General features: G+C 38.4%; 2 protein-coding genes and 1 long non-coding RNA gene across 4 annotated transcripts; 1 reads left to right on the forward strand and 2 right to left on the reverse strand.

Moving 5' to 3' along the window:
* Positions 1-3,158: 3,158 nt before the first annotated feature.
* Positions 3,159-3,629, reverse strand: LOC148187696 (uncharacterized). Its single transcript, XR_015778503.1, has 2 exons — positions 3,312-3,629; positions 3,159-3,213 (listed from the first exon to the last, which is right to left on the reverse strand). It is a non-coding gene; the product is annotated as an uncharacterized LOC148187696 (long non-coding RNA).
* Positions 3,630-7,621: 3,992 nt separating this feature from the next.
* Positions 7,622-10,336, forward strand: fuom (fucose mutarotase). 2 transcript variants are annotated; one of them, XM_042502450.2, is made up of 6 exons: positions 7,622-7,775; positions 8,003-8,071; positions 8,890-8,960; positions 9,086-9,184; positions 9,270-9,343; positions 10,014-10,336. In XM_042502450.2, exons 1-6 carry the CDS (start codon positions 7,691-7,693, stop codon positions 10,078-10,080), a joined length of 465 nt encoding a protein of 154 aa, XP_042358384.1. In that variant the 5' UTR covers positions 7,622-7,690; the 3' UTR covers positions 10,081-10,336. The 2 variants fall into 2 exon arrangements, with proteins under 2 accessions (XP_042358384.1, XP_087942813.1); XM_088086687.1 differs by lacking the exon at positions 8,003-8,071 and having other exon boundaries at positions 7,645-7,775.
* Positions 10,334-13,597, reverse strand: LOC121954754 (uncharacterized; the record flags this gene model as incomplete). The annotated part of the gene is made up of 4 exons (XM_088086883.1): positions 10,334-11,232; positions 11,716-11,753; positions 11,858-11,921; positions 13,464-13,597. Coding segments are annotated over 4 exons (969 nt in total), but the record flags the coding sequence as incomplete, so codon positions are not given.
* Positions 13,598-20,826: the final 7,229 nt, after the last annotated feature.

A 20,826-nucleotide genomic window follows, 5' to 3' on the forward strand; every position in this document is an offset into this window, starting at 1 on the left:
TACTATAGCCTTGCTTTTTGGATCATTATTTCGACATGCCAAAATATGGTGTTTTTGTCTGTTTTTTACAACATTCTATGCTATGGCCTCTCTTGGCACGGCATTTATTGCAGTTTTAACATGTTTTCGGCTGTTTTTGGAACATGTCATTTTTTTGACATTTTTGCCATACTATAGCCTTGCTTTTTGCGTCATTTTTTCGACATGCCAAAATATGGTGTTTTTGTCTGTTTTAGCACTATCCTGTCCTATAGCGTGGCTTGGCACGCTATTTATTGCAGTTTTAAGGTGTTTTCAGCTGTTTTTGGGACCTTTCACTTTTTGACATTTTTGCCATACTATAGCCTTGGTTTTTGGGTCATTTTTTCGACATGCCAAATATGGTGTTTTTGTCGTTTTTGGCAACATTCTATGCTATGGCGTGTCTTGGCACGGCATTTAATGCAGTTTGAAGGTGTTTTCAGCTGTTTTTGGGACATGTGACTTTTTGACATTTTTGCCATACTATAGCCTTGCTTTTTGGGTCATTTTTTCGACATGCCATGATATGGTGTTTTTGTCATTTTTTGCATCATTCTATGCTATGGCGTGTCTTGGTAGGCTATTTAATGCCGATTTGTGCAGTTTTCAGCTGTTTTTGCGACTTGTCATTTTTTGAAATATGCCATACTATAGCCTTGCTTTTTGGGTCATTTTTTCGACATGCCAAAATATGGTGTTTTTGCCTTTTTTGCAACATTCTACGCTATGGCGTGCCTTGGAATGGTATTTAATGCAGTTTTAAGGTATGTTCAGCTGTTTTTTGGGACATGTCATTTTTGTGACATTTTTGCCATACTATAGCCTTGCTTTTTGGGTCAACTTTTCGACATGCCAAAAAATGGCATTTTTGTCCGTTTTAGCAACATGCTATGTTATAGCATGTCTTGGCACGCTATTTAATGCAGTTTTAAGGTGTTCGGCTGTTTTGGGGACATGTCACTTTTTCACATTTTTGCCATAGTACAGCCTTGCTGTTTGGGTCATTTTTTCGACATGCCAAAATGTGGTGTTTTTGTCCATTGTTGCAATATTTGATGCTATGGCGGGTCCTGGCACGTTTTTTTTACTGCAGTTTTAAGGTGTTTTCAGCTGTTTTTCGGACATGTGATTCTTTTGACATTTTGCCATACTATAGCCTTGCTCTTTGGGTCATTTTTTCAACATGCCAAAATATGGTGTTTTTGGCCTTTTTTGCAACATTCCTTTCCTTTCCTTTCACATTCCTGTCCGTGTATTTTATATGTTTTTCGGCTGTTTTGGGGACATTTTAGTTTTTGACTTTTTATTGCCATACTTTCACCTTTTTTTTGGGGAATATTTTTGATATGCCATTTTGTTTTGTGTTTGGACTTTTTCGGAACATTGTTTGCTATGGCATGCCTTGGCATGCTCTTTCATGTGTATTTAAGCTGTTTTTTGACATTTTTCGCCATACTATAGCCTTTTCTTTTAGGTCATTTGCCATATCATGGTGTCTTTTGCTGTTTTTGCAGAATTTTGGTAAACCAGTCAAAAACACCATAATATAGCACATCCATAAAATTGCAGAAAAGGCAGTATTATAGTATGGCAAAAATCTCAAAATAAGACAAGTCCCAAAACAGATGAAAACCGTCTAAAATAGTGTGCCAAGACACACCATTGCATAGAATGTTGCAAAATCAGTTAAAAACACCATAATATAGTGTGTCGAATAAACAACCCAAAATGCAATACTATAGCATGGCAAAAAACGTCAAAACATGACATGTCCCCCGACAATTGAAAACAGCTTAAATCTGCCTAAAATATTGTGCCGAGACACGACATTGCATAGAATTTTGCAAAAAAGGCAAAAAACAGCATAATATAGCATGTCCAAAAAACTGCCAAAAAGGCAATGCTATAATATGGCAAAAAATGTCAAACTATGACACGTCCCAAAAACAGCTGAAAAAGGTCTAAAATAGCATGCCGAAACATGGCGTGGTATGGAATTTTGCAAAAAAAAAACAGTCAAAAACACCATAAAATAGTTAAGTCAAAAAACTGCCGAAAAGGCAAACAACAAATGTCAAAATATGACACGGAAAACTGCTGAAAACTGCCCAAAATAGTGTGCCAAGACACACCATTGCAAAAAGGGCAAAAAAAAACACCATAATATAGCATGTCAAAATAAAAGAACCCAAAATGCAAAACTACAGCATGGCAAAAAATGTAAAATAGGACACGTCCCAAAAAGAGCTGAAAATTGCCTAAAATAGCATGCCAAGACACGCCATAGCATAGAATATTGCAAAAAAGGGCAAAAAACACCATAATATAGCATGTCCAAAAAAACATCCCAAAAACAGCTTAAGTCAGCAGAAAAACGCCTAAAAGAGCGTGCAGAGACACGCCATAACATATTATTTGTTTTTTTGGATGACATACTGTACTATGAATTTTTTATTCGTTTTTTTAAAGACATACTAAACTGCTATGTTTATCAGCTATTCAGGATGACAGTCTATACTATGATGTTTTTCTGATATTCTGAAGAAAATATTTTTGCATGATTTTTTAGCGCTGTTTTTTAATGACATACTATAGTATGACTTTTTATGCTATTTTTGATGGAATACCATGCTATGCCTTTTTATGCTCTTTTGTATGACATCCTGTGCTTTGATATTTTTATTATATTTTTTATGACATACTTTTCTATGCTTTTTTAGGATTTTTTTTTACGTTTTTATGCTTTTTTTAGATGACATACTGCAAACTGACTTTTTGTCATGCTAAACTGATTTTTTAATGACTACAAAAGTATGATTTTTTTCTACATGCAATCAAAAGAATATTTATGGCATACTATATTATCAATTTTTTGACATGCTATACTGTGCCTTTTTGATATATACTATTTACTATACGGTGACATTCTTTTTTTTCCTTTTACATATTATACTATGACTTTTTTACAAAGTTTTTTGAATAATAGTAAGTATTTTTGTGACTTCTGTATACATGCTATACTATAACTAACAAATATTTAGCCAAACGAATACTGATTTTCGCCTTAACATAATTCAGTTGCAGGACTGCACAACTCAATTGCACGTCGGTAGAGATGAATGAGAAAAGCCAGGGGATCGAGTCCAACGGATCCAGTCCAGTCTTTCGTTCAAGGGTAGTTTGTTGATTAACCTTGTAACAGAAGAAATACTAAGAAATACTATAATACCCCAAATACAACATAAACTACAAAGGGTAACATAAATCAACTGAGACAAAAGGAAACTTACATTTCATATACAAAGATCAAACTTAAGGAGGGAAGAGGCATCCACATCCAGCCAGGTCTTCATTTTTTGAAAGGATCTGCCACGGGTGAGCTGAGGCTCCACCTGTCCTGTGTGCAAAGATCCAGGAGAGGAAAGTTAAAGAGGGAGAAGATTTTCTTCAATGAGTTTTGTTTTTTTGACAAACTAAGGTATTTTTATGACTTTTGACTTTTGCAGACACGTAATACTATTTTTTTGACTAAAAATGTTTTATGACTTTATGAAATGCAATACCTCATCTTTTTTGACATGCTATATTATGACTCTATGACTTCTTTGACAGGCCATATTATGACTTTTTGATGACTTTTTGACATTATATGCTATGAATTATTTGACATGCTATACTATAACTTTTATGATTTCACTGATATGCTATATTGTGAATTTTTAATATGCTATACAACTTTATGACATACATTGCTGAGTTTTTTATGACATGCTATACTATGACTTTTTTTTGTCTATTTTTACATATTACACTGTGACCTTTTATGACTTTGTGTGAAATACTATGACTTTATCTGACTTTTTTCTGATATATCAACTTTTTCTGAAATATTTTTGATATACTAACACTTTACAAAAAACAAAAGTTGGCAGTGATATAGCCTACGTAAAACCTTATATTATACTGTAGGAATCCACTTTTTAATGCATTTTATAAGTAATGAAATAGAGAGACAGACTAGTGTTTGACATTGATTGTACTAACCCAGAACTGCTGGGGCACAACAACACCACTTGGATAAAGCACAGAGAGAACTGCAGTACACTGCAATACTAGAACAAGTAGTAATAATAATGCTAATTTGTTAAGTTTATTTGTGATTATCATTCCATTTGCTGCTGAATATTTTGAATAGCTGTGTGCAGTTGCCTGTGGTAGTATAGCACTTTTTTTCTCTCTTTCTTTTTTTTAGCAGAATATTGGTGGAACATTTATTTTGAGCATATTTGAGTGGTGAATGGGGGGGGGGGGCATGCTGTAAATTTTCATAACTTTATATAAACTTCTTCATGACATTTTTATGACATGTTAACACTTAACAAAAACTATAACAGTTGGCAGTGATATGGCAACACTTAATGTTATCCAATGGGGGAGCTGAATATGGGGACTTTTAGCACTCAAGGTTATGGATTTTGGATAGAGTTGTTCATATGTCCCAAAACTTCTTGAAATGTCTTAGACCATAAGAATAATATGTGTGACTTTTGAAAATGGGTGTAGTTCCTCTTTCATCAGTGAGCGTTTAACGCCACTAGGTGGGGCTCCACTCGCACACACACAGCAGTAGTCAGTAGGACTGACAGGCAGCGAGCTGTTTGCAAACGAGCCTCTAATTTGGTGACAATTACAGGGACAAGTGATTTATACAATTGAAATAAGTACATTTAAAAAAAGTTTAAATATATAAAATGAATCTAAGAAAAATATGTTATATAGATTAATATAGATTAAAAGCTTATTTGTCAGCTCTATATAATAAGATCTGAGCACGTTTTTCTCAGTCCACAAAAGGAAATAGACTTAACAACTTAAAATGATAATACATTTTGTCACAGCGCCAGCTGTACATCATCAAATAACCAAAAGGCTCGACTTTATGGTTTTATAGCCTAGTCGATATTTGTTGACAAAATTGTATTGATTACTTTTGTAACCTTTCCGCCGACTCTTAAATGATTCAGATTAAATTATTGTCTATTCTCAGCAGCAAATTAGATACTGAATGTCCATGTTTCATTTTATGATTTAGCCTTTAAAAAGCCCTACAGATCTCTCTTAAGTCTCGCGCATCACCTACTGGCTACAAGTATTCAGGAGCACATAAAACGATGATTTTTTTTTTTTTTTTTGTACTTAGAAGAAAACACCAGAACAAATTTGGTTAGTGTGCGCTTTCTTTTGCAGCTCCAATCATGGAAAGGCACGTTTTTTTCTCTCTGATCTTCACACGGCGGCGCCCCATATCTTCACAAGGCCATGGCCTAATTGATTTTTATTTTCATTCAATATTCCCCTGGAGCTCGCTTTCTTGTCAGCCCCCTGGAACAAAACTTTAAAAAGGAGGAGGGAAAAAAAACTCGTCTCCTCACTCTGCAGGAAAGCACAAAAGTCTGCAGAGAGGGCCCGAAAAGAAGTTCCTCTCTTTGAGGCTACCGAAAGGTCAAAATAATAAATGTAGACTCAATTGAGGCTCTCCGCGCGGACAAAGGGGGCAAAACGTTACATTTTGGCAGCGCAGACCCTCATAGCGTGATAAACTCATTTAAAGAAGCCGAAATAAAGAGCGAGCAGCATGAGTCCGGAGAGGGAGAAAGGGGCTTTCAGTCCGGCAGACAGGCCTGGCTCCTGCAAGGGCCTTTTCTCCTGCACAGCAGCCTCCAGTCCCATCCCTCTCCAAAAATCACACTCATATTCTCTGAACCGCTCTGCCTCTGAGCCACTCAGTCAGGTTGTTGACTTTAATTCATTTTCATGTTCCCATTATATGCATACACTCTTAAAATTATTCTATCATTTGCATAGCCTCAAGGCAAAGAAGGCTCAAAAACTGACCATCTGAACAAATATGTATAATTTTCCATAATAGATTATACAAAGTTAAAATGGTTCCCTAAAAGATTTAATGTCTGTGGGTTGACAACTTTTAGTTAAGCATTATGCAAAGGGTTGCAACAGTATGAGACTTTGACTTCAAGATAATCACTTAGAGAGGTATAAAGGTAAACAGTATAACACTATTATTATTATTATTATTATTATTATTATTATTATTATTATTATTATTATTATTATAGCCAAATTATTGTCAGTTAGACTAGGCCTACAATAACGAAAGTTATGAAAAAGGAATGTTGTGTTATTGGACTGAACTAATGCTTTATTAGCCTACGATAACTGAAACTGTTTTTAAAAAAATATTTATTGATATTAACTAATAAGCTAATTAATATGAATTAAATTACTGGGTATTCCTCACTAATTAATAACAAAATAATTACGACATAGGTGAGATTCTTCACTTTCTTGCATTTGTTTCCCCGAATTCTATAGACAGGCAACTGTGCATGGTATGGTTAACATTATTTTCATACAAACCAGTAGCCTACATCTGTTTTACACACAAAAGTCCCATGGGTGAATAATACAGGGATAAAGCAGAATATAGGCTATTGTAGGTCTGCAGAAATATTAGTGTGGCTCACTAATATTTGCAGATTAAAACACGCAATAACCAGCATGTTTCTCCTGTTCATCATCAACAGCAGCTGTAAAAGGGTTGTAAATTCAGTGTATTTGCCCACAAGCCTGCAATGCTAAATGCTGTGACTTGACTTTTATGATAGCCTGTTTTATATGCAGATTTTTTTTCCCGCACAGAGCCAGAATCTGCGGTCATGGAAAGGATTCCTCAGCGTTTTTCTGCCATCCAGCTGAGCGTTTCTCTGGCTCAGATGAAACAGACCGGGAGGAGTGGTTTTCATCTGACAAATATTTTCATTATCTCACATTCTTGGCACCAGAGACCGTGTCGGAATAACACATTCATGTCTGCTTTGAGTTATGCCCACCCAAGGCTGTCAGAAACAACACAGACCGAAGATTAACCGACGCTGCAGTCTGTCGGACTAATGGCACTATTTTAAAGCGATTACAGAAGCGCTTCCACAGTGTAAGATACGTTTTTGGCAAAAGTAGCTGCACATTTTTGGAAACAATTAATTGAACATATTACATAAATAGCCATAATTCATATTTCATACCACTTGTGGTGCGCATATCAAGCCCTTTTCCACCACAGCCCAATTCAACAATGATTCACATGCAATAAACAACATAAAAATATGCCTAGATAATACTACTAAAAGATTAATTTGTTAAAATAAAAAACGATAGGCTATATCATGTTTTGTTGGTTTGTTTGTTTTTATTGCTGTTTGTTTGTTCTTATGTTTTAAGCCTATAAAATTTAATTTCAATTTTTAAATGCCACTTGTAATAGTCCCTCTAACCAATTAGAGTATGATCCCTGATCACATGACGCGTTTCCGGGCGACTACAAACACAAAGAAATTCAATGTCAAGATAGTTCAATACCGTGCAAAAAGTCCGGCACACCGAAACATAAAATAGTGTGAAATTTGCCTGGCCGACCAACAGAAAATATCACAGTGACACATATGTGAGACTAGCAAGGCGCTAAATGTTTTTTGTTTTTACTTATTTTGCTATTCTTGTCGGTTATCATGCCTGGCGGACGTAAACGAAGCCGGAAGTAAACTGGAGTGACTGCTCTTGCCTCGTGTCTCTCCTCCCTGTGGCTGCCAGTATGGTCGTACTGCGAGGAATCCCCTCTGTTTTATCACCTGAACTGCTGTATGCTCTCGCTAAAATGGGCCACGGGGATGAACTGGGTATGGTTTTCAATTACATAATTTATTTATTGTAGGCTTGATGGTCTTTCACATGTGTGCAGTGACTGCGGGGCAGCAGGCTAATCCAAGTTCAAGTGTAAATAGGTGTAGTGAGAGAGCAGGACTCACAGGATCATTAACCTGTAGACTTGGAAAGGCCACAAAGATAACATGCTGTAGTTCATCAAGTCATTCACTCATGCACTGTGTTTTTCCCTTTTTTGCAGTTCTTGCTGATGCTAACTTTCCAGCATCTTCCATTTGTGCTAGCGGTCCAAAAGAGATACGAGCTGATGGTCTGTAAATATACAGAAATGAAGATATTACAAGAAAAATATATAGTCAAAGTGGAGGGGGTTGCACAAAAGGATGAGGCATGTCAAATAATTTATTAACTGCCAGGGAGGGACTTATGTATTTATTTTTGGATAAGGGGAGGGGCATACCGATTAAAATGGCTGTATTTTGTATTTATTTTACTACTAATTAGGCATGTTGTCTTTAAAAGTCACATAGCCAGAAACTGTAAAAACAGATATTATCACTGGATTTTCAAATATCCAACAGTCCTTGCACACATCATGTGCAACAAATGCTTCCATCAGAAAACAGCATAAGCAAATCTGATGGTGATATTTTTTATCAAAATCACTTTATTCTACACGTCTCACTTAAAATGCTGCCAAAATTAAACCATTCGCACTAACTAATCAGCATGCACAACAAGAGTGAAAAACCAAGGCTCCAGAATTTGTCAACTTTTCACTTTTAACTTTCAAACATCGGTGTTTAACAATCTAACAACTAATTTATAGTGGTGGGAGGGTCGTGCATTTTCACCAAGTCATTCATGGAGGCTCAAGGGAAAAAAATTGTAGCTTCAGGCAGGACAAATAAAAAACAGCCCTTAAGAGAAATTGAAAGAGAAAGGACCTATATATAAATGTGTCCAGGTTTTTTAGCTTTACTATTTAATTCTTTATATTTTAGCAATTTGAAGTACTTGGCAGTTAATTATTAACAGGGAAAGAGGGAGAACAGTATAAATGCATATATCTGTAATTTAAAATGTTGGGTGAGTTTATGTATCTATACTTGTCCTATTTGTATGTAGGTTTGGGAATCCCACAGCTTTTGGAGGCAATTTTGAAGTTGTTGCCCTTGGATACCTATGCCCCCTCTCCGGTACAGGATCCGCTATTCTGAAGTTTAAAATCATGGAGTGATGTCTTGTCGCCCACAATTTTAGTCTGCAATTCTGTTATATTTTAAATGTAATTGGTTAAATCCGTGCTAATGTGTCCCCACAGGCTGCAGTCATGGATCTGGTGGACAGTGACAAACAGAGATGTTTACCTGTCCCTGTGTGGGACACCTACACACAGCTGCTCGGTCAGGCTGGCTCTAAGGTAAAACAGATTAATGACTTTGCTTTGTAAAATATATAGCTTCCTTTGATTTTTTGATTCTTAATGTTTTGATTTTCATTTATAGACTCCTCTTGAGAAGGTGGAGAGGTTTGCTTTCTATGACCGAGCCAAGAAAGCCTACGCCGTTGTAGCAACAGGGTGAGTATTTTCTCTGCCTTCGTTTTACTATTGTAAATTTTTCAGTTGTCTTTTTTTCCTCATTTTTCCAAGGAGCAGTGTGTAGGATATAGTGGCATCTAGCAGCGCATTCAACCAGCATAAAATTCTCCCATGTGCCAAACATGAACCCCCTGTTCGGATTCCCTCTGTGTCCATTGCTGAGAAGGACTTTAGCGGGAGCTGAATTATCTGCAAAGGTCTCTTCCTCTCTAAAACAAACAGACTTGGTGATTTAAAACGGTAAAAACACCACAAAAAAGCGGTTTCACTTCAAATGCCAGTGTTTTTCTGATGCTCTTGTCGCAGAGGGGCTGCTAACTTTAATGGCTGAAGTAAAAATGCAAATGGCCCTGTCTTAAGCCAGTGTTTGATTTGTCCATTCTGGGCTACTGTAGAAACCTGTCAGTGCAACGTGGCAGACTGTGGATGAGGACCTCCCCCCTATGTAGATATTAACGGCTTATTTGGTGCCACTATGTTTCCTTAGCCTGATAATTAGACTGAACTGTCTAATTTATCACTAAATTCACTATGTGAATTTCTTAACAAATGTGAGCAATAACTAACATTTAAATGATTGGAGATTATGGTTTGTGCAACACAATGCTTTGAAATTGATTAAATATTTTCCTCTGCTCTGTTTACACAGGGAAACAGCTCTGTACGGTAACCTGATACTGAAGAAAGGGGTCATTCCTGCTGAGCTGCTACAGTGACACACAGGCGCACACACATTAAAGGGACTAAGATCTAATTATGTTATTCACAACTGCAATTCTTTATCAAGAAAATCAGGAGAAGTGGAATATTTTTGCATAAAGTGAATTTGTGAGTTATATCCTTTTTTTTTATTAATGTGTAATTAATGCTGTGAATATGATCTAATCTCCAGTTGACATGGAGCAAAAATATTTTTTTGTAACTAACATCTTGTACACACATTTCAATAAATAAAACATGTGAAGTCTCTTATGAGTGTTTTAAATGATCTTTATCACCGAGATACATTTGAGTGACACTGAGATTTAGATGTGTTTACAGTTTAATGAAGTCAAATGACACTTGTGGTTTATTTACCTGTGTATTTGTTTTTGTTTGTGGATGATTTGAAATGATCCACACAGCTGTTGAAGGATCAGTGGTGGTAGAGATCGTCCAGATCTTCCTCCGGCTCGCTGTGCTTCCTCTCAGACGGCAGATAAACGGGAGCTGCAGCTTCAGTATCTTCTTGGTAAGGGATGAGCTGGAGGAGATCTTCTTCTTTGTGGTACAGATCGTCCATGTCCACCTCTGGCTGAAGATGAACTCTCACCTCACGTACACCCACAACCTCACGGCTCAGCGGCTCCATCTGCACAGGTGAATCCTGGTCGCTATGGTGATACAGCTCATCATCATCCCTCTCTGGTTCAAAGTGTGAAACGCGGATCTCTGCATCGGCTTTGTAGTCAGCCAGGAGTGGAGCCAGATATCCATCCACCTCCTCCCTCGCTTTGTTGTAGACTTCATCCAAGTTCTGCTTGTGCTCGTCTGAGGCCACCTCAATGAAATCAGGGTGGTCGATGTCATCTTTATCCTCCTCTGGTTTCTGATTGGACTTCACGCTCTCTTCCTCCCAGGGGCCCATGATGTCGGCAGCATGGAGGGTGTCCAGGTTTTGGATTTGAACTTTGAGGAGATCAGCCATTGAAGGATGGTACAGCTCATCAAAGTCTTCTTCAGCCTTCAAGGGCTGTCTGTCTCGTCCGTTGCCTGTCATACTCTTCCAAATCATCATTTTCGGGTCGATGTCATAGTCGGTCTCATCCATGTCCTCTGGAGGCTCCACTTGCACTCCCCAAGACATCTTTCCTTTGTCATCAACGGACCTGAGATAAAAATCATGCATCTCAGTCTGCACTTTCTCAATCCAAGAGACAGTAGCTCCTTTATAAAGAAATCACACTACAGGGCAGCTGCAAAGTCCTTTCTTCTTTATGCAGCCTTTGCATTGTATTATAGAGCCAAACAACAGAAGCATCACGTCAGTCCAGTGTGTGATTTTAGATAGCATGCTGGCATCCCAGAAGCAAAAGTAGTGTGACAGTTGTGACATTCAACACAACAGCATGAGCCTCTAGTGTGACATATAACATGGGCTTCGGCTTTGTAAAAATGTCACACCAGTCCAACTTACTACCTCCCTTGCCTCCTTAAAGGAGAGACAACTCTGTCCACTCCCCCATTCCACTAATGTGTGTTTTATACAGAATGGTGAGGCAGCATAAGGTTGCGATATTCCTGCTTGGACAAGCAGTGCAAAAGGGACTAAATATTCAATTTAGGTTAAGTTTAAGAAAATTACAACTTACATAACGGCATCCTGGATTCCTTCATCTGTGAGTTTATTCTGAGAAAAGGGCACAAATGTTGCATGAACACAAACATCAGGAATCATTTATCATATGATTTGAAGCTGTAGAGTCGACATAGCCAGGAGCAATATATACATACCCAGGGTTTGTATGGCTTTGCTGTTATGCCAAGTATCAGAGACACAAAGACTGCCAGAGAAAACCTACAAATGAAGAGACTCTGGATTAATGTTCACATTTCACACTACAGAGCCGTGCAAAACATACACTGTTAAACATTAAAACCAGGCTTACAATCAATACAGTCGTAAAGAAGAGATCTGTGGTTTCCTCACCTTAACATGTTTGCTTTCAGCTCAACGTCTGGGATCGGAATGAGAAATGCTCACTTCACGTTATGTGGAAATAAAGGACCAAAGTTCCACCAATAAACCGGTTATATTTTCTTGACCTTTGCACCCTCTGAATGCAGGAACATAAGCTGTAAGTAATTCACTGTCTTTGGCAACAGTTTGTCAACATAATCTTTGTGCCAATAGCTGATTGCAGCTAAACTCAGAGGTATGGACTCGAGTCCCAAATTTAATGACTTAAGACTCGACTTCACAAAATCAAAAAAGACTTGCGAATCGACTTGGACTTCAAAATCAATTAAAGCTGTAAGCAGCAATGAAAGGGCCCTCGCACCCCCACGTATGTCAGGGTACTGGTGAACTCCAGCTAAAGTGGACGTCCATTTCTGTGAAAATCGGATAATTGGACCCTGGAGTGAGATATTTCACATGATGTAGTACTTCCAGCAGCCACTAGATGGCTCTGGAGGGCACATAAATTCCACGTCATCTTGGTGTGCATCATTTGTAGACCAAATCATGTAAATTAATTAATTAGCCTTATTCAGGACAGATGACTTTTAAAATTTGTTGTCTAAATGTGAAAGGTAAAGAGAACGTCCAAATTAGTAAAAATAACTGAAGTGTAGCTAAGGCGAAAAGACGGCTGGTTGGAGTCTCCTGGGTTGGAGTCTCACAAGCGAAGTGGCTATGCAACAGTACAAAGTCCATGCCTGAAATTGAATGGATAATGCCAGAATTGGCCAAACATATACAAGACGAGTGGACAATTGTGTCACAAACAAACAAAATAACATACACCTGAATATCAAAAATATCAGTACTCTCTAATGGACAAAGTATGTTATTTAATCACAGCTGAGTCATGCCAATATTCCTTGATTTTGACAGACACATCTGCCGATACTGGTTTTACCTGCTTCGGGACAACTTCACCTGATTTATCGGCCAAAACGATATATCTTTCAACTTCACGTGCCTTAATTTGTTCTGCAATATCACAATCAGTGTATGAATCTACAGCCAAATGATATTTGGTATGGCATAAATAAAATAAAATATCGGCTGATATATCTGTCTGGTCTGCTGATATAAGGGTCATATGGTGTTGAAACGGAAAATTCAGTATTGGCAGTGACGTCTGTCGAAAACTCAATGTTTTCTGTAGAGGTGAAGGAAAAGTGGTTAGGAGAGGAGATTATTTTAACTTTTTGACCGAACACTCTCTACCACTCTAGATTCACAGCACTTGCTGTGTATTGTTATATAGATGTGTTCCCTTCTCTGCTCAGGAAAACCTCCTGATTCCCAACACGCCTTCATAGTTCCTCACTGAGACGGTAAAGGAGGACTTTATGTCCTGTGGGAGTAGAGAAGCGTTCGTCCACTTACCGTTGAAGCTGACACTGCAGATGCACTTGAGCAGTGTCTTCCCTCCTGTCAGGTCCATCTTGAGGCAGATGCCAGAGTTTTTGGGACACAGGTCCCTCTGCATGTTGTGGAGGGCGTGGGCCATGGCGCACACCGCGTCAGTCATAAGCTGGACCTGCCCCCCCTGCTCGTACTTGGAATCGATACCGATACGCTCCTGATCTGAGAGACACACACAGAGAGGACAGACCGAGGTATTATTTACAGGGAATATTTTCACTACAGTCACGCTCATTCCTTTCAAACACATTTTAAAACATTTCTTCCTCTTTCCTTTGGAGCTAGAACAGTGACAGCAAGTTCTGACATTGAAAATAAACACACCCCAACCACCGACACCCATGAAAAAACGGTGACAAAAAGTTCAAACTGAACAAAAAGTGGAAATAAACTGTCATACAAAAAAAAAAGAAACGAAAAGAGAGTGACAATGAGTTCAAAAGAGACGTGTAAACTAAACTTGCTTAGTGCTTATTGTAAGTGTCACAGTGGTCAAATTATTGTACATTACGGCGATTTTGGAATTATTGATTGTACATCGTACAGAGGGCAAAATTGTCATACAAATATGACAATTATCGTACATCCGGCGATAATGAACACGGTGTTACATCTAGAATTTGGAGCTCAAAAACATCAGCAGCTCCAAAATAAACACTTTGATTCGTTCTTTTCCTTCCTCCCATATCATATAACAGATTTGTGTGGCTGACATTAATAAAAGGATATTGGGACACAGACTGGACACAACAATTTTGAAGGCAATCAGATTAATCCTGTAGGACAAGTTTGCAAAAGTACCATGGGGGAAAAATATTGCAAAAAATGAGCACAAAATTCAAAATGGCCAACTTCCTCTTGGGTTTGGGAAGTTGGTCCAAGAGGCTTTTTTATACATCTGGACATGACAAACTGTATATTTGGTGAAGAGAACATTATGACTTGTTTACAACTCTAAACTCAAAGTTAAGGACTTGGGTCTTTAAAACTACTTGGGTGCAAAGACTTGAGACTCACTTGTGATTTGGTCCTACCTCTGGTTAAACTCCTAATTCTGTCATCATGTCTAATAATGTGAGAACGTTCTGTTTATATACATCAGTCCTAAGCAAGATTGTCACTCTTGTTGTAGGTCATCTTTGTTATTTGATCAATGTGATTAAAAGTTGTTTTGTTTGTTTAGTTTTTTTTTGATATGTTGCATACAGAGACAGTAAAAAAAAAGAACAAATGAATGATCTGTACTGATCAAATACAGGTGTTACCAGCCTTAAAACTAGATTAATCTTCCTTGTCAGCAATCAGTGATCACATGGTTATGACGCCCTTTGGTCTTAAAGCTGAGGCTGAGATATTTTATCATCAGACAAACTTTATCTTGCAGTAATAGCTTTTCTAATCTCCTTCAGGAGGCTCAATGTAAGTGCTGTCCCATATAAAAATGTTTATTATTATTTATTACAACAATAAAAATTGCTTTCCACTGTTTAGTGGCGCGAGGATCATTGACTTTAACTTGCAACTTTATTTGTCCTGAAGGGAAATTGGTCTTTGCAGCAAGACAGAGACACAAGACAATAAATTTACAAAATGCCCACGCAGGTCACATCAAGAGGGGGGTTGCGGTGGGGTCGGGTGGTTTACTGAATGTTGCGGACTTGGGGAAAACAACAGGGGTCGCAGGTTAACCTTCCCATCATGGTACATTTTACTGCAAAAATAACAATAAAGCACTGTATAGTCTGCAACTCTCAGTTCTTTTAAAACAAAATTGATGACTTGTCTGTTTGCAACTGCCTTTTATTAAATCATATAATGATTCATGTTTTACACTGCACTTTATCTGTTTTTATTGGTTTTTTTTTATATTTGTACTATACTTTTTTAGTTTTGTCACGATTCCTGTTCTCTAGCTTTTTCATTACTGTTTTAATTGTAGTTAAATGGTCCTTTATAAAGTGTTTATTTTTCCCTTTGTCTTTCTGTTTTTGATGTTTTATGTAGAGCACTCTGAATTGTCTTGTTGCTGAAATATGATAAATATGTGCTATATTAAAATATGCTTGCATAAAGAACAATATGTCAATTTCAATGGGATAAACCTGCCTGAATAAAGGTTATAATAATATGGCAATAACCCTCATGACTTACTGCTTTCTATCACTGCAGGAGTTGTGATCTGACTACTGGTCATTCTTTGGAAGCTCAATGTGGGTAAATATTCATAGACAGCACAACACCATCATATTGCTTTACTGTTAATTACGAAGGGAAACAGTAATTTGTGATTTATGAAAAAGCAAACTGGTTTGATTATTCAGAGGAAGAGATGTGCATAAAAGTGTCAAATTATTGAGAACTATTTAAAAAGTCATGTCTTGAAGAAGCATTGCACATTCTCCCCATGCTTGGCTTACTTTCAAAGGAACTTTCTCAGACAGACTCCCTCCTGCATACAGCTTCAGTCATTTAAAACAACTAATTACCCCTCTCTCTCTCTCTCTCTCTCACACACACACACACACACACACACACACACACACACACACACACACACACACACACACACTGCAGGAGGACAGATTGGAGGCAGATGATCAGTCTGTGATCTTATTGCCAGCCCCAACACTTAGTGAAGCAACTCAATGTGTTGGCTCTAATGTGCGTCCACACCAAGATCTTATCACACTGTTTCACTCACTGTTACAGGACAAAACAGCATTGTGAGTGATGTACAGAATAATAATTACAACTTAGTTTATGAATTCATTTGACTGATAAAAGACAGAAAATGTTAAGACTATGTTTAACATCTGTAGGTTGCAATAGACAGCCATAAACTTAAATTCATGTAACGTCATATATACATCCTTAAAGAATGTGATTTAATTTTAGATCAGTGTGTCAGCGTCTGGTGGCCTCTCCACAAAGCTGCTGTGATGCAGCTCATGAGAATGTTTACTTCTTAGGAGACCGTTATGACTGTGAGAACTTTTTTTTTTGCTGTTCATACAGCAGTAGGAGAGTCATTAAGTTAACATATGGGTCCATAATGTCTCATGACAACAGGATTCAGAGCACACACACACACTGTACAGCACAACAGGAGCAGACAGACACACCACACACTTCCTGCTCTGTTCAAGGGATGGCTCCACTGCGTCTGCTGGTTATCTGCACTCTCTATCAGATCCATATGTACGAGTCCAATGTTACCCCTCGACCAGCCCCACTGCCAGGTCACCGAGTGGTCTACCAACAAAAAAGCATATTCCAGATCTTTAGGATATTCAATTGCACTTGTATTCAGACACAGCGCTTAAAGGACTGTTTAGAGAGTGCACTTTATTTATTAGAGGAGGGGAGTGTTTGGGATGTTTTATTGTTTGTTTTTTATTGTGACCCTCACCGGATATTTTTCTTTGAGTTCCCCTGAGTGACAGGGCTAAAATGCATGACCCCTCCCTCCACCACAAACAACCATATTTTATCATACTCACACCACAAGTATAGAGTTACTGTATCAGCCAAACAGCACAGACGTGAGGGTTATCACCCAAACAAACAGCTTATTTCTTAAGCAAAATACAAATCCTTCTTAAAATTACATTATCACACAAGCTGTGTGTACAATTCAGGAGAGTATGAATGCATGACATCCACACAAAACCAACAAAATTTCATAACCTTATACATCACTCACACACACATGCACACACACACACACACACACACATCACACCACAGCATGCACTCATTAGGCATTAGCGGCAGGGTTTCCCACACATTCACTGATTCGTGGCGTTCTGCCATGATTAAAACATCTGCCGACACAAACAGAATTTTGGTTTTTGGAGCTGGACGGTTCATTAAGAGTACTGCTGAAATACACACACACACACACACACACACGCACAAAAGTTTGCATTCACTCGCAGCAGCTGCCTGTCTCATCCATGGATCTGATCAGCTGTGAACTGATCGACAGATCAATTATCCACCCTGTAAGTCACAAACTGATGCTGAGGAGAAACAAAAGGATTCATTGAGAGCTCTGCCTGGGCTGTGTTCATGGTTCAATTTAGAGAGGAAGCAAAGAATTATACGCAGGGACACACATGCATTAAAAAAAAAAAGAAAAGTTTGCTCAACACACACACACACTCTTATTCTGTGGGAAACACTGAGCTGCATGTGCATATAATGAACATTTTCCAAAATAAACATTAACATACACAACAGCAGTAGCAGTGTCCCGAGGATTAATGATCATGTATACAGGAGCACATAATTATTTTTTTACACAATCTGGTCACTGCAACTGGTTTCTTTTTGGTGACATTTTTAAAGTGATTTTGTTTCTTGATGTACGCATGAAACACACATATGTGCTGTAGGATTGTCAGAAATGTGAAAATCTGATGATAACATCTGTTTTCACAGTATCTTGCTATGATACATAGTGTAATTTTGGCATTTAAAAAAAGAAAAAAAAACAAAACATGCTTTTCAAACCTAATTGCAGATTTGGGGATTCTGAGATAAATACAATATACAACATTTGAAAATTGCATGTACCTCCCCTAAGGCAAAAAAATAGACATAACTCCCTCTCTAGGGCTTAAAAATTTATTTGAAGAGCCTTCCCTTTCACACCACCCCTGTCCCCTGTCATAATAACAAACAGTCCATTACATATTTTAGGAAACATACTTATACACTTTTTCACTAAAACTGATTCAGCTGAGTGTATTTTGGAAATGTCAATCTATTCCGTTAAATAAGTTCATGGCCAGATTCCTCCTGGTGACAAACACACTGTACTCTGGCTGTTAAACTGACATTTAGGAGTATAATGTGAGCCATTATGGAAATGCTCTGTCGGTCTCCCAGAAACCACAACCCCGGGAGAAGACATCCCGCTGCTCCCAGCCTTGAAAGTGAGGTTTGATGGATAAAGTGTGCTGAAGGTCTTACCAATCCACCCTCTGTGTCCCGCACACATCAGTGAAAGCGCTTTCATGTGAAGCCCAGCGGCCCGTCAGCTACCGACAGAAATTAACCGCAGGACTCTGCTCCCCGAACATGTGATGGTCCCACAGGCTTCCAGGAAAACATACTACTCTGTGGTCTAACAAGCCTCTGGTTGGCTGAGTAAATGAGATACTCGTCATCAGCGTGAATTGTGTCTAGGTCACTTCACTGAGCTGATGAAGTGACGGAAAGTTTAAAGGCGGTAGGGCTTTTAGTAGAAAGGTTAGTTTCTCAAAGCAACACAGGTAAGAGTCTGTGTGTGAACTTTCAATTCTATGCATTCAGAGGCGTTTTAAATCTGGCGATGCCAACATGCTGAAGTCAACAATCTTTCTCCTGAATCTTTGATTCCACCACGGCCCACTGTCTACTGTCCAGACAACCTGACATCAATGGCAACAAAGGCCAACTGCTGCACTGCCTCACATCCCCCGTGTCTCGGCCATAAGGAAGTAGTTGAACACACAACACAGACTACAACTAACAAACAACTAACACGTACATTCAGGACCTGCGTGAGAGGAAACAACTCTCCACAGCAGCAGGGGGCGGTAGTTTGAATTCCTCATTCAAAAAGTGAAACCAGAAGACCAACAGAACACATTCAAGATGCTAGTTATCCAGTTTGCACATTAACAACACACAAGAACAAAGGATATTTACTGTTTGCTGGTTAAACAATAACACAAACAATTATGAAACATTTTTGCATTCGTAAGCGTCCCTCTAGTGCACGGACCTGAACTGCCAATCAGAGTGATTAAATTCACTGATGGGCTTCGCTGTCTCCAACGCCAGTTCAACATGCTGGATGTTGTCAACAAGGGCCGACTAGTGCCAACAATGCAGGACACACCGCAAGAACTAGTGCGTAAGATGCTCACAACCAGCCTGACATTGACCAAAAGCCAACAAAAAGCCAGACCCAGGCCAGCGGTTTCCACATTTCTTAAAGCTGAGACAACAAGACAATGCTGGCGTAGCATTAATTTGACCATACAGATATGAGAGTATATATGTTCTCATCCAAGTCTTAGCAAGAAAACAAGTGTTTTCCCAAAATGCTAAATCCTTGTTTCATTTTGAAGTCATTTACACATACATTTGTCTCTACAGGCTCAAAGAAAAGCAATGGTTATACAATAAAAACACCAATAAACTGCCAATAAGCCAATAAATTAACACAAAGTTTATCACTTTGACATGCTGATATGTGAAAAACTATATATAGGCTTAGGTTATTGTATCCCACTGGGATGATATATGGCCCATGTGTCACTGCAAGTTTGTATTTACCTTCCTTTGGTGATGAAGAAGTTAATGTAGCATAGTTATCAAGGCTTGAGGCAAAAAAAAGCATTAGATATGGTGAAGTATTTCTTAATGAGGCTCTTATAACCCCCTCAGCTTCTCTGCTTTAAAATTGGCTGCAGGTGATGTGAGAATAATTTAATCTTTATATATTGTATGTACAGATTACACCCTGACACCTCTAGAAGTTTGGTTTGATCTGCCAAGTGCAAAACATGTTTCCTTCTTCTTCCCATCACACTGCATTCTCCTGCTTGTATCACGCTGTTGGTTAGGTGTGTGCGCTGGTTCGATGTGCACGTGTATCATGTGAATGATTTTAGAAAATAAAACGGCAACAATAAAGACCCAGAACGAGCTGTCAGCAGGTAATGATCGCTGCCAATAAACTGTGAAACACACACACACACACACAGAGTCACACGCTGTTATTGCACAAAATGCGAGGAGCGAGCCAGGAATAAATTGCCTGTCTGTAACTATTTAAGTGCAGCATTAAGTTGTGATTTATGCTCGTGAATTGGGGATAGAAAACATGCTCCAAATGTTGCAGCTTGCAGCACTTTATGGGGGAAACCACTAAAATGAATATTTGACTAAATTCCCGTTTTAAAATGAACAATCTTGGCTTCAGTTTGCCTCACATTTCTGTGCATGAGTTTGCACAGTATGACAGACGTACACAATATGTAGTCAAATATTGCAGATTAATATGTCATAGCTACTGGTGACAGCACTTTCTTCAAATTGTAACTTTAATTGCAGGATCTGATGTCCTGGCTCTGTCTCAAACCAATAACAGCTTATTACTGCGAAGACTGCGAGGAATGCAGCCGTCATGTTTCTACTTGACTTAAAGTGGCGTCTTTATCAAGAGTTCTCTACTGGTTAGAAGACAAATAGAAAACAATCAGCTGGAGACACCAGACTCCACACTAAACCTTAACACGTACTGCTTGAAGCGTGACAATAAACATAT

This window comes from Plectropomus leopardus, chromosome 13 (genome assembly GCF_026936395.1).
Source record: "Plectropomus leopardus strain MGB_pleo_1.0 chromosome 13, ASM2693639v1, whole genome shotgun sequence".
Taxonomy (NCBI): domain Eukaryota; kingdom Metazoa; phylum Chordata; class Actinopteri; order Perciformes; family Serranidae; genus Plectropomus; species Plectropomus leopardus.